This window comes from Enhydra lutris, unplaced genomic scaffold, assembly GCF_002288905.1.
Source record: "Enhydra lutris kenyoni isolate GAN:26980312 unplaced genomic scaffold, ASM228890v2 scaffoldscaffold66, whole genome shotgun sequence".
NCBI lineage: Eukaryota > Metazoa > Chordata > Mammalia > Carnivora > Mustelidae > Enhydra > Enhydra lutris.
This window is the reverse complement of record NW_019154150.1, coordinates 6374053-6392047: the sequence shown is the minus strand read 5'-3', so window position 1 is coordinate 6392047 and position 17995 is coordinate 6374053. Positions and strand designations below refer to the sequence as shown.

Below are 17995 nucleotides of genomic sequence, written 5' to 3'. Positions count from 1 at the left end.
AGTGCTGAATCACTAAATTGCACACCTGAAACTAATATTATACTGTATTAACTAACTGGAATTTAAATAAAAACTTCAAAAAAATACTGCAGTTGATTTTGGGAATTTGATTATAAATCCTGTTTTACTCATTTTTATTTGTTCTTAATGGATGGATAATGTGACAAAAATGTGACAAGAACATCCCATTACAAATCAGCATCTAATGGGGTTTAAGGGTAGGTGTTTATTATTGTACTAATGATAATTACCTGATTTGGATGAGTAGATTGTGGTTACATGGGAGAATGTCTTTATGGAAAGTACATTCTAAAGTATTTGGGGTGATCGAGCATCATTTTGGCAGCTTACTCTCAAATGGTTCAAGGAAAAGTTCTTTGTGCTATACACCCATCTTTTAAGCTTTTGATTGTTAAAAAAAAAAAAAAAAAAATATATATATATATATATATATATATATATATCTTTTGATTGTTAAAAAAAATATATATACATATATATATTTTGTAGCCAAGGCAAGCAATGTCAGTGGAACCAATTTGGTTTGCCAGCGTGTGACCTCTGTACATAAATAATTTAAGAATAACTAAAGCTGCTAAAACTAGGTCTCAGCTTACCATGCTGCTACAACAAGGGAGGGTTTAAAGGACACGCTCATGCTAGGTCCAATTTATTCCCTCCTGTTTTGCTGCTACTGTGACTAAACCTCAGTAACAGAGTAACTAGTTGTGACAGATCAAAACACACTGCAGTGAATCATTTTGGCAATTTTATACATTCTTATGTAATTTAGACTTAGTATGGCAAGTTGTCATAATTTTGCCTTTGAGGTAATTATGATATATTACGACTCTTAACATGACATATTGGTAAAAACAGGATTTGTCAACCTTATTGGTAATCAAAGAAATAAAAATGAAGAGATTTTTCCACTTACCAAATTATAAAAATTATAAAATATTTCTGATATCTAACTTCTCAGTCTTCCTAATAATTAGGGAAATGCTCATTAGGATGGCTTATTTTATATTCATCATGGTGATGGATTTCAAAATTTTAAAAAGTTTGAACATTCTGTGCTGGAGAGGAAATCAGCACTACCTAAACTAGCCAAGTGTTTTGAGTTGGTAATTGGGTAGTAACTCTCAAAATTTCAACTTATGTATCCCTTTATCGAGCAATTCATCTCTAGGACTCTCTTAGAGTAAATTATTATGTATGTTCATAAATGTTTATGCAATAATATGTTCACTGACAGCAATACTGGGGGAACAAAGGAAAACCAGAAACTACCTAAGTATAATATCATGAGTAAGGGGATACTTTCAAATTTACCCACATAGTTATCTATTACTTTATATTACTTGAGTTTTCAATTAAAAAAATTAATAAATTATGTAATTTGTAGAGAAAAAAATGTAATTCCCTCTTATTAAAAATACCTAAACCTTTTGCAGTATTTTGTATTTTATATCAGTTTTTATACATTTTATATGTAAACCTAACTGCATACTGTAATTGGAAGGGCTGGTAGGTAGGATATTTCTACCCTCTTTCAGATGTGACACTCTGGACAGTCAACCAAATATCAGGCTGGACAACTTAGTGTTAGAGCTAGTCCCATACCCTTGGTATAAGCCACTGAAAGTGCAGAGCTAGTCCTAAGCTGGCTCCAAATTCTAATGGTAGCTTCCCTCACATTGGTCTTGCATCTTACTAGAGTTTATGATTTTACACTTTATTAAAGGGATACTATTAAGAATGGGTAGTTCTTCAAAGGTTTTTGTCATGCTGGTATAAAAATTAATGACTGAATTATGTCTAGAAATAAACTAAATTTATGAGCTACAACTGATTTCAGTTGTTTCTGGGCAGTCAGTAAGGATTTCCTGATGTTTGAGGATGATCTCAGGATTACCCTGTTTCTCATTGTGGGGTAGAAAACTACCAAACCACTAGAAATGAGCTCCTAAAAGATGGGAGAAATGTTTTCATCCCAAAGCTCCTTACTTCTTCAGGAGTTATAATAAAAGAGCACATGTATTTCTTTTGTTTCATTGACTACCAATCCTCTAAAATACAGATGACAAAATATGACCCAGAACCTACCATCCGGAAACTGGTCGGCATCATCATCAAACATGGCTTCCTTGAGGGCAGACTTATTGAAGGGACTGATGCTATCTGAATAGTTATATGGATTATAGTCTCGAGCACGAGGAGAGGAGTGAGCAGGCATTGAATGGAGCAACGAAGCTTTATTATCAATGGCTGTCTGGCTTGAGTCAGTAGCATCACCTCCTGCTCTTGGGTCAGGCATCCCAGGACCACCACACATCTATTAATGGGGAGAAGGCACAGCAAATTAATTCATTTTCTAAAAAAATATTTTACTTATTTATTTATTTCAGAGAAAGGGGGAGTAGGGACTGAGGGAGTGCAAGAGAAGGGGTTCAACTTCATGACCTGACCCTGAGAGATCATGACTTGAGCCAAAATCAAGAGTTAGACACTTAACTGACTGAGGCACCCAGGTGCCTTACAAATAATTTATTTTTAAGTATCTCTGAAATTCTAGAAAGATTCTTCTTTACTGCTTCAAAGTCGATTTAAAAAAGGTAACAATTAACAGCTGAAAAAAAAGTAATGGGAATCAATAAGATAAAACTTATTTAAAATGTCAAAATTTAAAGTAAAGGTGTAAAAAAAAACTAAACCCACAGCTGTGAGGGCAAATAAGAATCATAAAAGAATGCTGTTGCTAATTCCTATAGTTCCCTTGCTGATTACCAAAAGCTTCTCTATGCCACTTAAAGATGTAAAAGGATTTTCATTGGCAACACAGAACTAAAAGCTGGCAGGTTCCATTATTAAGGCAGTAAATTACACAATGACAAAGTACAAGAGGATCAATTTTTTTTTAAAAGGCCTGCTATTAAAAAAAAAAAGGCCTCAAGGACTATACCCTTTGAATAGATGTCTGCTGAAGTTTGATCACATTAACATATTTATCAAAACATCAATACTAACACTGATACTAATATTAGCATGAAAATCATTACAACCATCAATATCACCATTGTCACTATCTACTCATAGCAACTACATGCTAAGCCATTACTCAGGTGCTTTACAAATATTCTTCACCTATTTACTGTGCTCCTACTGCGTGCCAGGCATTGTTCTTGGCAGTGGGGATATACTGGTGAACAAAAGGGAGAACAAGGTCCACTTTCATGGAGTTTACACTCTAGTGGGGGTGCAGACATTTCTAACCATAACAAATGAGTAAAGTATCCAGTATGGTAGAAGGTGACTAGTGTATGGGAGGCAGTGCAGGATTAAAGGGACCATGAGCACTGTGGTGGGAGGAAGGAGGGTGCAGATTCGACAGGGTCAGAGTAAGCCCTCTGAACAAAGACTTGAAGGAAGCGAGGAAATCAGCCATGGAGCTACCTGGAAGAAGGATTTCTTAAGACAGAGGGAAGAGGCAAGACAAAGGCCCTGAGGCAAGAGCATGCCCAGGAAGTTCAAGGAATAGCAAGAAGGCCAGTGTGGCTGGAGCAGAGGAAAGTAGTAGATGAGGTCAGAGGAGTAAAAGGGGAAAAAGCCTATTGTGTAGACTTTGGATTTTACTCTGGGACCTCCTATGGAGTTATATAAATCGAGGAGTGAGAAAGGATGACAGGAAGCCAATGGGCAGAGTCAAGAAGGCCAGTTAAGTGCCTCTTTTAATAACCCAGGTGAGAGAATTGATGATGATCATGTTTCAAGCCAGAATGGCAGTGATGGGAAGTGGATGGATTTTGGAAATATTCTGAAAACCAAAGTGACAGATTTTTGACAGACAGAGCATGGAGGATGACAGAAAGAGAGGAGACAAGGACAACTCCTTGGTCCAAGGTTTTGGCTGAGCAACTAGTGCTGCTGTCAACTGAAACAGAAAAGAGGAGCTCTAGGGGAAAAGACAGGAACTTAAAACAAGGAGCTGGATGTAACAAATTAGTCATATAATTTACTATACTTATAGTAACTTTTAAGATAGGCAGTAATAATCCTTATTTTCCTAATGAAGACACTGAGGCTTAGAAGGGTCATGTATGATTAGTTAATAACTGCCAGGAACTGGAATTTAAACTCATTCTGCCAGAATCCATTGCTCGAGCTCCCCACATTGTATCCTGCTATCTCTGAGGTAAAAAAGTCTCAAGCAGTGATTTTTATTACTAAACTGTTATTGCTACTTCATATAGCTTTTGGGGTGGGGAACCTCAAATCTGAGTGGTAAGCTGGCTTTTGGCATCCAGTTTGGTAGGGCCATCTGCCAGACAGGCATGGGGAGAAAAACAAAAGCAGGAGAGCAGTTAGGAGGGCAGAGGTGGGAGCCCTTTAGGGACGTGCTGAAGCACCGCAATGTTCTACAATTCTGTAAACACTGAGGAACCAGATTCCATAGGAAATGGTGGGATGGCTTGTTTTGAGAAAAGCAGCAGTGTAAAAAACAGCTACTCTTTTTTTCCCTCCCCCATGCAAAACAACTACTCTTTGTATGATGGCAGAAGCAACAAACTAAACAATATTTACCAATGTCAGAAAAATGGGTCGTAACATTCTCTCTCAACTGGAGCTCTACAAATTGATGATGCAAATCTCTATCACTACACTTAGTGGAAAATAAAATCCTAAATGCATTTACTCTTATAAGACTAATGTGATCTGCCCCATGTTCCATCCCCCAACTCTTTCACAACAATCCAACAACACCCCCTTTTGTCCCAGTTCCCAACTATGCAAAATTTGTTCCTATCTAAATGTCTTTGCACTTGCCACTTCTTTTATGGAATTCTTCTCTCCTAGATCTTGTATGGCTTTGTTTATTCTCAATGCAAATGCCACTGACTGAGAGAGGCCTTCCCCGACCAATGAATCTAAAATAGATTCGCTTTGTGTTCTAACACTCAATAGTACTCATCTCTCTCTGAAAATTTATAAGGAACTTGAGGGCAGCAACTTTGCCTTGTAAAATCCAAGACCTAGAACAGTGCCTGGCATGTGTACTCAGTGAACACTTGGAGAGTGACTGATCCCTTAAAAAATTACATCTGAAAAATGACAGAAAGCAAAGTTAAAAAAAAAAAAATTCAACAAAAATCTCTAATGAGGGGCACCTGGGTGGCTCAGTCAGTTGAGTGTCCAAATCTTGATTTCAGCTCGAGTCATGATCTCAGGGTCATGGGACTGAGCCCCGAGTCAGTCTCCTCTCTCTCTCTCTCTTTAAAATAAATAAATAAATAAATAAATAAATAAATAAATAAATAAATAGTTAAAAAATCTCTTAATGGAAAAGTCTGCAATGTAAGAATATTCATACTCACGGAATCACTATCATCTTTTTTAGACTCCCTTTTCAATGGCTCATTCATATCTTCTTGACTACGGAAGCTGAAATTCTGAATTGCTTCAGTGACACCTCTAAGAGAGCTATAAATATCTTCAGAGTTCATATTTTCTGTGTCATAATCAAATGCACTATGAAAAAGACAACTAATTATTTTTGTGTAGTTTTAAAACACAAACACATTTGCGATTATGTAGGATCCCCAAAGCATAATCAGCAAAACAAAACAAAACCTGACAACTGTAAATGGTTAAGGTATATGTCCCCTTGTCCACCCACCAAGGGTAGCTTACAATGATTCTAAATGCATAGCCCTTAACATCTCATTTATCTGTTACCTTCAAAAATGTTCTGATTAACTAGGGCCAGCAAATTACGACCCCGGAAATCTAAAAATGTTTATTTTTTTAAATAGTTGAGGGAAAAATCAAAATAACATTTCCTAACACCTTTCCAATGAAAATCATATAAATTCTTACTTCAGTGTCCATAAATAAAATGGTATTGGGACCAGCAGCACTTATCTATTCAGGTACCCGCTACAGCTATTTTCACACTGTAACCACAGAACTGAATAGAGGTAACAAATACAGTGTGGCCCGCAAGGCTGGAAATATTTACCATATGGCCCTTTACAGAAAGTGTGCTAACTCCTGTGATTAACTTACAATTATGGAACAGCTAAAAGAGAAGATAAATGTATTTCACACAAACTTATAGGAAGGCAGAGAAGTTTTAACACCAAACATACATGTTACTGACATTACTTCTATAATCAAATTCTAAAACTCAACTGAATCTGGAATTTAGCCATCAAATTGTCATATGTGTGTCACAAGGAATAAACAAGGCAGGTTAAGTATGCAATGTATTCTTCTTCCTCAGATGCTGATGAAGTATCCTATAACTGTAATAAATATGATGAAGTATGCTATGACATATGGCTAATAAAATCATGTTAATAACTATGTAAGTAAATATGGAATAGAATGCAAATGATCTTTTATTTTATTTTATTTTATTTATTTTTTTTAAAGATTTTATTTATTTACTTGACAGAGAGAGATCACAAGTAGACGGAGCGGCAGGCAGAGAGAGAGAGAGAGAGAGAGAGGGAAGCAGGCTCCCTGCTGAGCAGAGAGCCCGATGCGGGACTCGATCCCAGGGACCTGAGATCATGACCTGAGCCGAAGGCAGCGGCTTAACCCACTGAGCCACCCAGGCGCCCGCAAATGATCTTTTAAAAGGCCAGGAAAATATTAGTTTATTAATGAGTCAAGAACTTCATCTGAAATACAGCCAATGCTTGAACTGCATTAAGTGTGTGAAAATTTTATACCGCTTTTATTTTTTATTTTATTTTTTTTAAAGATTTTATTTATTTATTTGACAGAGAGAGATCACAAGTAGACAGAGAGGCAGGCAGAGAGAGAGAGAGAGGGAAGCAGGCTCCCCACTGAGCAGAGAGCCCGACGCGGGACTCGATCCCAGGACCCTGAGATCATGACCTGAGCCAAAGGCAGCGGCTTAACCCACTGAGCCACCCAGGCGCCCTATACCGCTTTTATTTTATATTAAGGACAAATCTCACAGTCACATTCTTTCCTGAAGACACAGACATAATGCCATTTTATATTTAGCCTTTCATTATTTTTTCTTCTTTATTTTTATGTTTTTGTCTGTAAGTATATCTCAGAAACATAACTACTCCATTTAACGCTTCAAGCACTAATTTACAAAAGCTGTTTAAGTTTTCTTCTCACTTATAGAAAAATTAGTTATCTGATGCATTATTTTCATTTAAAGGGTTAGTTTTGGAATAAACTTAAAATTTTTTGAATCTGCTAAGTGTCTGTATGTCAGAACCTTTCAAGTCAAGTGGAAATCAAGTGGAATTACATTATTGTCTGTTGTCTAAGAATGGGAAACAGCAAACACAAGCCATGATGGAAAATAACCCTTTTATTACCTTGGAGATAAAGTATTCTGTGATGTATTGGTAGGAGAAGTAAGAGGACTGGACCAGTTGGCTGGTGAACGTGGTGTTGGTCTTGTCAAAGGACTCCCCATGGAACCCTGATTAGGGGAGTCAAATAAATATTAACATATGACAGTTAAGTTCATCTAAAAGGCTCTTAGGGAAGTCATGCAATCAAGAAGATTAACAATGAGCGAGACATATCTGTAGGTGAGTATTCTAAATATTCATGTATTTATCTCTGCTTTCTGTAGGAAAATACATTTTCCCCATTCAGAAACCTACCTCTAGTCTTTTTTTGTTTTCTTCACCGGCTTCCTGCTCTCAAATATTATCAACATTTTCCTTCTCATAGATTCAACAGGACCCCAAACTATTTTATTTTAATTAATTTTTAAATTAAAAAAAAACTTTTTTAAAGTAGGCTCCCTGCCCTATGTGGGGCTTGAACTCATGATCCTGAGATTGAGAGTCACATGGTCTATAGACTGAGCCAGCCAGGTACTCCCCCCAAACTGATCATTTTAAATTAGCTTCCCATTGTAAGCCAATATCCTTCCTTCAACCATTATCAATATTCAAATTTTATTCCTCCTTGAATATGCTTTATAAATGATTTTCTCAAGCATACCAAAGTAAAGTTCATTATTATTATTTTGCCTACCTTTTAAGATATAACTAAACAATCCCTCTCCTTTTAAAAGATAACCAAATTTAGTCCCAAGAAATTGTTCTCAGATTGTTTTTAACCCTCAGACTTTACCTGAAGCCCGCCATAAGTGCATCTAATTTTTCCTTTACCCATGATCAAATACCTGTTTTTTAATGCTTACATTTAATTTTTTAGGCATATTATGTAAATGATTCTTGCCATACAGGTACATATAACACTGTAATGTTTCATTTATCCAGACCTTACCTCTCCAAAACAAAATTCTGTATTCAAGCAACTAGGGACCCATAAACCTGTGAACAGGTTTGTGAACACAACTTTTAAAGCCCTACTTTCTTCAGATCTTATTTGTTAACCAAGTCATCCCTTCTAGTCCTCAAATAAGGACTGGTTCGCTTTCCCTGTTCATACCCTGGCCACCATTCACCACCAACCTAATGTATATCAAATTATAACATACATATGACAAGCCTAAGGACTATATTCTTTCCAGAACAGTATTTAATACTGCATAGGAGATGTTGCCTAATACAGATGCAAAAATTATATACTAGGATCAGAAGTTTACTTCACGTAAAAAAGGAAGCAATTGCTATGAAACCATCACACCACGTAATAGTCAAGAAAATAAATGAAAGATACCTGGGTTCCATTGCCAGTGTTTCGTAGGTGATTATGAAGAAGCTTTGTAGCACCATCCTGAAAAGTTTTTGGTAAAGCTCCTAATAACATTGTAAACTCTGGGGTATTGAGTTCAAATAAAGAAATCAGCACTGACTGTGCTGCCTAGAAAACAAAGACATAAAACAAGTAAAGAAGTATATTTTGGTTACTCAAAGGAGAAAATTTTCTTCACTCAACATTTCTGTTCAATAGCACAAGGCCATCTTTTCCACAGAAAAAGAGGTTCTTACACATTTTCAAAATTCTTTGTTGGGAGAGTAAGAAAATAATTGGCCAAGGGAATATTAAAAATGTTACAAATACAATCTAGCACTCAATGGCAAACGTTAAACAGTTTCTGGGAGTTATTCTACCAATATATACTACTTCTTCATTTTTCCTCATAAGTGATTACAAGAAGAAAGATGGACGGAAATACACCAATACAGGTGTCCTACACTTTTCCAAAAGTTCACATTATACCACTTTGCTTTTATGAAAGACCTACAACAGTACCTGCCTTCCCTAACCCAAAGAAAAACAAAAGATCTTCACCTTTACATTAAGGCAAAAAGCAAAAATAGTATTCAGCATTTGTTTTGCAGTGAACCGTTATAAAGGCAGCACACACTCTGAATAGTGAGAATGGTACCACCAAGCTCCTTCCCCAGGAACTAAACTCAGCATCAAGTCACCATAGCACATAGCATTGCTGAACTGTGTATGTAAGCATCTGTGCTTTAATTTATTTTGTGGGTCTGTTAGCAAGATGTATCCTAAGGTATCAGAAAGGCAAAAAAGATGCTATTTTTGGGTCTGGGAAGACTTACAAGTTTTTCCATATAAATTAATGGAATTGTTTCCTTGCTTTATACCATTCTGGCATATGAAAGGTTTCACAGGAACATTCTATTTTCAGATAGTGGGGAAAACCTATATATTCCCCTAAGCTATAAAAAGTCCACTCAGAGCAACTTAATGCTTTATTATTCATTTTTACATAAATGGAAAATAATGTTTTGGTGGAAATGTGAACAAAACAATGAAGTCAGTCCTCTCAAACCCTGCAGCTCCTTTACAGACAAAAACATTGTGATTTGCTTCCTCAGATCAGTTAACAAAACTGAGAAATTTACTTCCTCCTTTTAATGTAATCAACAGAGCTACTGAAAGCCAAACTTTGAAATTCAGATTACCATAGAAACTTCACTGAGAAGAGGAAAAAACCCAAATAGTTCACAATCATGACTCAGATGAAAATACGTCCATCTTGTCCTGGACCTTTTCAGACCCCATTCTATGAAAACCTAAATGTTCTATGTTTATGATATCTGAATATAAAACACGAGGAGAATGGTTAAATTATGTTACATTGGAACAATGGCACACTATACAACACGGCCTTGAATGATAGAACTCTATACATGAAGAAATCGGGAGAGGGTTATCATATACTGTTGAAGGAAAAATATAATAAACAATAAAAAATAATAAAAATATAACAAAAAACAGCTATAATATAAGCCCAATATACATTGTGTGGGTATGTCCTCGAACACGTTAATTGTACTTAAATAAAACTATTTCTATTTTAGGGGTGCCTGGGTGGCTCAGTCAATTAAGTGTCTCACTTGTGGTTTGGGTCCAGGTCATAACCTCAGTATTATGAGACAGAGCCCTTTGTCAGGCTTCACACTCAATGGGGAGTTTGCCTGAAATTCTCTGCCCCTCTCTCTCTCTGTTTCTCCCTCTACCCCAACTCCCCCTTGCACACGTATCCTCTCTCTGAAATAAAATCTTAAAAAAAACAAAACCTACTCGTATTTTGAAACAACTTTATTGATCTTTTTTGGAACACTGAAACTACCTCAAGTTACTCTGAGCAAAGGAATTAATGATTGTTAAGGTACACTTTATTCCATCTAGGCTTTATTTTTGTATGGAGACTCAGTTTTCTTTCCCTCCAGAAGTAGAGAGCCTAACTGTTCCAAAACCATTTACCAATGAGTATATTCTTTCCTCATGAGGTGACACCCTTCTCATGAATTAACTTCCCATATAAACCAAACTGTTTCTGATCCTCTGACCCTCCTATGTGTTCTACTGATTTGTCTATTTCTGCATTAAATAATATGGGTTTAGGCTATATGATTTAAAATGCAGTATTTTTAGTATATTTTGATAAAGTCCTTCATTTTTGTTATGCTTTACTGTCACATTTGCTTTACTACATCCATTTTTACTTATTCATTTATTTACTTATTTCACAACATAAATCAGCTCTTCATTAGAATACTGTATTCCATTTCGTTTTTCTTAAGCTTTTAATTCCAGTTAAGATACAGTGTCAGTGTTATTAGTTTCAGGTATATAATACAGTAATTCGACAATTCCATATATCTCCTGGTGTTCATCAAAAGTGCACCTTAATCCCCATCAACTACTTAACCCATCTCCCTTCTGATAACCTTCAATTTATTTTATCTCTTTTAAAGGTTTTATTTATTTTTTAAAAAAGATTTAATTTATTTATTTGTCAGAGAGAGAAAGAGAAAGAGAGAGAGCGAGCGCACAAGTAGGCAGAGTGGCAGGCAGAGGCAGAGAGAGAAGCAGACTCCCTGCCGAGCAAGGAGCCTGATGCAGGACTCGATGCTAGGACCCTGGGTTCATGACCTGAGCCGAAGGCAGCAGGTTAACTGACTGACCTGTGACTGAGCCACACAGGTGTCCCTAAAGGTTTTATTTTTTTAAGTAATCTCTACACTCAATGTGGGGCTTGAATTTACAATCTCAAGATCAAGAGTTACATGCTCTAATGACTGAACCAGCCAGATGCCCCTCTTTTCTCTCGTTTTTTCCCCTTTGTTTTGTTCCTTAAATCCCACATATGAGTGAAATCACACAGTATTTCTTTCTCTGACTTATTTTGCTTAGCATTATACTCTCTAGCTTCATCCATGTTGTTGTGAATGGCAAGATTCCATTCCTTTTTTATGGCTGGATAATATTCCTTATATATACAAACATCTTTATCCATTCATCAACTGATGGACACTTGGGCGGCTTCCATAATTTGGCTATTGTAAATAATGTTACTATAAACATAGGGGTGCATGTATCCTTCTGAATTAGTGTTCTTGTGTTTTTTGGATATATATCCAATATTCCAATTCCTGGATCACAAGGTAGTACTGCTTTTAATTTTTTGAGGAACTTCCATACAGTGGCTGCACCAATTTACATTCCCACCAACAGGGCAAGAGGGTTCCTTTTTCTCCACAGCCTCATCAATACTTGCTTCCTGTTTTGTTGATTTTAGCCACTTTGACAAGTTGAGGTGATATTTCGTAGTTCTGATTTGCATTTTCCTGATGATGAGTGAAGCTGAGCATTTTTCATGTGTCTGCTGGCCATGTGTATGTCTTCTTTGGAGAAATATCTGTTCATGCCTCTTGCCCATTTTTAAACTGGACTGTTTTTTTGGGTACTGAGTTGTATAAGTTCCTTATATTTTTTGGAAGTTTGTAGCAACTCTGCTGAGCAAGAACAGCATTTACCCACTTCATGTCTCTGTGTCATATTTCAAACTTTTTCATCATTATATTTGTATGGTGATCTGTGATCAATGACCTCTGATGTTACTATTGTAATTGTTTTGGGGTACCACGAATCATGTTCATATGAGATGGCAAACATAATCATTAAATGTTGTTTGTGTTCTGACTGTCCCATTGACCAGCCATTCCCATCTCTTTCCCTTTCCTTGGGACTCCCTGTTCCCTAAGACACAACCATATTGATTGAAATGAGGCCAATTAATGGTTCTACAATGGTCTTTAAGTGTTCAAGTGAGAGAAAGAGCTGTGTGTCTCTCACATTAAATCAAAAGCTAGAAATAATTAAGCTTAATGAGGAAGGCAAGTCAAAAGCTGAGACAGGCCAAAAGCTGAGACAGGCCAAATGTTAGGCCTCTTGTGACAAACAGCCAACTTGTGACTGCGAAGGAAAGGTTCTTGAAGGAAATTAAAAATGCTATTCCAGTGAACACAGAGATGACAAGAAAACAACGCAGCTTTATTGATGATAGAGAGACAGAGTTTTAGTGGTCTGGATAAAAGATCAAAGTGGCTACAACACTCCCCGAAGCCAGAGCATTGTCCAGAGCAAGGCCCTAACTCTCCTGAGTTCTGTGAAGGCTGAGATTGGTGAGGAAGCTGTGAATGTTTGAAACCAGAAGTTGGTTCATGAGGTTTAAGGAAAGAAGCCCCCTCCATAACATAAAAGTGCATGGTGGAGCAGCAAAGTGCTGATACAGAAGTTCCAATAAATCATTCAGAAGATCTAGCTAGGATGATGTATGAAGGTAACTACACTAAACAACAGATTTTCAATGTAGATGGAACAACTCTGTATCAGGAATAAGATGCCATCTAGGACTTTGACAGCTAGAGAGGAGAGGTCAATGCCTGGCTTCAAATGACAAGGTGACTCTCTTGTTATAGGATAATGAAGCCTGTTGACTTCAAGGTGAAGCCACTGCTTCACTTACCATTGTGAAAATCCTAAGGCCCTTCAGAATTATGCTAAATCTACTCTCCTGTTGCTCCATAAATGGAACAACAAAGCCTGGGGGAGAGCACATGTATTTTCAACATGGTTTCCTGAATACATTAAACCACTGCTGAAACCTACTGCTAAGGAAAAAAAGATTCCTTTCAAAATACTACTGTTCAGGGGCACCTGGGTGGCTCAGTGGGTTAAGCCGCTGCCTTTGGCTCAGGTCATGATCTCAGGGTCCTGGGATCGAGTCCCGCATCGGGCTCTCTGCTCAGCAGGGAGCCTGCTTCCCTCTCTCTCTCTCTCTCTGCCTGCCTGTCTACTTGTGATCTCTCTCTGTCAAATAAATAAATAAAATCTTTAAAACAAAACACACACACAAAATACTACTGTTCATTGACAATGTGCCTGGTCACCCAAGAGCTGCAATGGAGATGTACAATGAGAGTTACTGTTGTCTTCACCCCTAACACAGTATCCATTTTGCAGCCCATGAATCGTGGAGTAATTTTGACTTTGAAGACTTAAAACTTAAATACATTTCGTAAGGCTATAGCTGCCACAGATAGTAATTCCTGTGATGGATCTGGGCAAAGTAAATTGAAGATCTTCTGAAAAAGGATTTGCCATTCTAGATGTCATTAACAACATTTGTGATTCCTGGGAAGAGATCAAAGTATCAACATTAACAGGAATTTGGAAAAAGTTGATTCCAACCTTCATGGATGACTTTGAAGGGTTCAAGACTTCAGTGGAGGGCATAACTGCAGATATGGTAGAATTAGCAAGAGAACTAGAAGTGAAGCCTAAAGATGTGACTGAACTGCTGCTATTTCATGACAAAACTGGAAGAGTTAAGAAGTTGCTTCTTACGGAAGAACAAAACAAGTGTTATTTGAGATGGAATCTATTCCTGATGAATAGGTTGTTGAAATAACAAAGAATTTAGAATATTACATAGGTTAGTTGGTAAAGCAGCTGCAGGTCTGAGAGGACTGACTCTAATTTTGAAAGAAATTCTGTGGGTAAAATGCTATTAAACAGCATTTCATACTATAGAGAAACCATAGAAGAGTTGATAGATGCGGAAAACTTCATTTTTCCCTTATGTTTTAAAAAATGAATTCTGAATGACTTTTATTTTTATTTGGAATTAGTTATTTAAAAACAATTTTAGGGGCACCTAGGTAGCTCAGTGGGTTAAAGCCTCTGCCTTCAGCTCAGGTCATGATCCCAGGATCCTGGGATCGAGCCCCGTGTTGGGCTCTCTGCTCAGCAGGGCGCCTGTTTCCTCCTCTCTCTCTCTGCCTGCCTCTCTGCCTACTCATGATCTCTGTCAAATAAATAATAAACAAAATCTTAAAAAAAGTTTTTAAAAACTTGAGTACAGTTGACACACAATGTCCCATAGGGTTCAAGTGTACATGATGATTTAACCTCTATGTTACGCTATGCCCACCATGAGTGTAACTACGACGTATCACCATACATCATTACAATATCACTGATTATATTGCCTATGCTGTGCTTCTTATAACCATGACTTATTCATTCCATAACTGAAAGCCTGTATTTTCCATTCTCCTTTATCCATTTTCCCCATCCCCCACCCTGTTCCCTCTGGCAATCATCAGTTTGTTTTCCATATTTATAGTCTGATCTCGCTTTTTGTTTATTCTTTTTTTTTTTTTTTTTGGTTTCCACTTAAGTGAAATCACATGGTATTTGTCTTTTTCAATCTGACTTATCTCACTTAGCATAACATCCTTCAAGCCCACCCATGCTGTTGCAAACGACAAGATCTCATCCTTTTTTATGGCTGCTAAGAGTCCACTGTATATGAATACCTAATCTTCTTTATCCATTCATCTATCAATGGACAGTTGAATGCTTCCACATCTTGGCTACTGTGAATAATGCTGCAAATAATGCTGCAATAAACATAGGGGTGCAAATTATCTTTTCAAATTAGCGTTTTCATCTTCTTTGGGTAATACCTAGTACTGTCTATGGTATTTCTATTTCTGTTTGAGAAAGCTCCATACTGTTTTCCACCACTGCTGCCTTCTTTCAAATAACTGCCACAGCCACCCCAACATTTGGCAACCACCACCCTGATTAGTAAACATTGAGACGAGACCCCCTACCTGCCAAAAGATTAGGACTCTGAATTCTTAGATGATGGTTAGCATTTTTTGGCAGTGTTTTTAAATTAAGGTATGTACATCTTTTTGGACATAATTGCACACTTAACAGACCACAGCATAGTGCAAAGGTAACTTTTATATACACTGGGAAATGAAAATATTCATATCACTTGGCTTTACTGCTGTGGTCTGGAACACAATCTGCAATACTTCTGAGGTATGCCCATACTAGGTTTTGAAATCAGGAAGTGTGAAGTCCTCCTACTTTGTACTTTTTCAAGATTGCTTTGGCTATAATGGAACCCTTGCAATTCCATAGAATTTTGGAATCAGCTTGTAAATTTCAACAAATTTCTTGTAAGTTTCTACAAATTTCTGGGATTTCACAAATTTCTACAAATTTCACCTGTGGATCACTTTGGGCAGTATTGCCATCTTATTAAGCCTTCCCATCTATGAACATGGAATGTTTTTCAGTTTATTTAAATCATTAATTTCTTTCAAAACTATTTGGTAGTGTCTATATAAATTTTGCATTTCTTTTGTCAAGTGTATTCTTATGGATTTTAATCTTTTTGATGCTATTATAAATGTAAATGAAATCTTTCCCTAATTTCATTTTCGGATTGCTCACTGAAAAGTTTTAAAAATATAACTGATTTCTGCATACTGCTTTATATCCTGCAAACTTGATGAACTTACTAGTTCTAATAGTTTTTTAGTGATTCCTTAGCATTTTCTCTATACAAGATCGTATCATTTGCAAATGGAAATAATTTTATTACTAACTTTACAATCTAGATGCGTTTTCTTTCTTATTTTTCCCTAACTGTCCTGGCTAGAATCCCCAGTTGAATAGATATAGAAATTGTTGACGTGTACATTTTTAGCCATACCAGTATAGCACACTTAGACCAGAGTACAGTGTAATGCAGAGTATATACTGAATTACATAGTGTATGCTGAACAGAAATAGTGAAAGCAGACATAGTTGTCTTGCTAATTTTGAGGAAGCATCCAGTCTTTCACCATTAAGTATGAGTTTAACTGTGGATATCTACAGATGTCTAGATATCTACTGGCCTGAGAAAGTTCCTTCCATTGTTAGTTTTCATGTATTTATTTTTTGTTAAATCACAAAAGGATGTTATGATTTTGCCAGATGCCTTTTCTTTTAAGATTTTATCTTTAAGTAATCTCCACACCCAATATGGGGCTCGAACTTACAATCCTGAGATGGAGAGTCCTATGCTCCACTGACTGAGCCAGGCAGGAGCACCATTAGGTGCCTTTTCTATTGATACAATCATGTGTTTGTCTTTTGGTTGATAATGGTGTATTACTTTAATAGACTTTCAGATGTTAATTTAACCCTGCCTTCCTGGGATAAATCTCATTTACTTGGTCATGGTGTATAATTCTCTTTTTATGCTGATTTAGTTTGCTAATATTTTGTCGAGAATTAAATTGCATCCATATTCGTGAAAGATACCACTCTGTAGTGTGTGTGTGTGTGTGTGTGTGTGTGTGCACGCGTGTGGTGTCTTTACCTGGTTTTGGAATCAAGGTACTACTGCCCTCACACAATGAGTTAGAAAGTGTTCCTTCTGTTTTTTTGGAAGAGTTTCTAAAGAACTGGTAGTAATTTGTTTGGTGGAATTTGCCATGAAAGCCATCTGAGCCTGGCTTCTCTTCATGGGTACTTTTTTGATTACTAAGTGAATCTCTTTACTTGTTCTCTTAAAATGTCTATTTCTTTCTGAGTCAGTTTCGGTAGTCTACATCTTTCTAGGGACTTGTTCATTTCATCTAAACCACTGACATATAAGTATTCATAGTATTCCTTTAGAGTTCTTTTGATTTCTGTAAGGTTGGTCATATTCCTTCTTTCATTTCTAATTCTGGTAATTTTAGTTTCTTTTCTTCTTGGTCAATCTAATTAAAAGTTTGCCAGTTTTGTTGATCTTTCAAAAAACCAGCTTTCAGTTTCACTGATTGTTTTTGTTTTATTGATTTGTGCTTTAATCTTTTTTTTCTAAGTAGGCTCCTAAGATCATGAATCTCATGCTCTACCAACTGAGCCAGGCACCCCAATTTGTGCTTCAGTCTTGTCTTTCTGTTTACTTTAGGGTTAGTTTGATCTTCTTTTTCCAGTGTCATAAGATAGTGGTTAAGGTTATGAATTTGAGATCTTTCTCCTTTATTATTATAGCATCAACTCTTAGAAATTTCACTCTAAGCACTGCTTTAGCTGCATCCTATAAATTCTGGTATGTCATGTCTTCATTTTCATTCACCTCATTGTATTCTCTAATTTCCCTTTTGATTTCTTCTTCAATCCACTGGTGATTTAGGAATAAGTTGTTTAGTTTCCATGTATTTGTAAGCCTCCCACCCCCCACAAATTTCCCTGTTATTAACTTCTAATTTCATTCCATTTTGGGCAGAGAACATACTTTGTATTATTTTTATTCTTTTAAGAAAATAACTATTGAGGTTTATTTCATCGCCTAGGTTTATTTCATCACCTAGCATATGGTCTTATCCTGGAGACTGTTCCATATACACTTGAGAAGAAT

General features: G+C 36.6%; 1 protein-coding gene across 6 annotated transcripts in view; it reads right to left on the bottom strand.

The window, feature by feature from the left end:
* Positions 1 to 17995, bottom strand: part of LOC111159036 (cytoplasmic linker associated protein 2) — a 180887-nt gene that overhangs the window by 17899 nt on the left and 144993 nt on the right. For all 6 annotated transcript variants that reach the window (XM_022521405.1, XM_022521400.1, XM_022521403.1 and 3 more), the window contains 4 exons: positions 8692 to 8835; positions 7368 to 7474; positions 5376 to 5529; positions 2110 to 2338 (listed from right to left, as the gene is read on the bottom strand). In XM_022521405.1, the coding sequence (XP_022377113.1) occupies positions 2110 to 2338; positions 5376 to 5529; positions 7368 to 7474; positions 8692 to 8835 (634 nt within the window). The remainder of the gene's footprint in view (positions 1 to 2109; positions 2339 to 5375; positions 5530 to 7367; positions 7475 to 8691; positions 8836 to 17995) is intronic.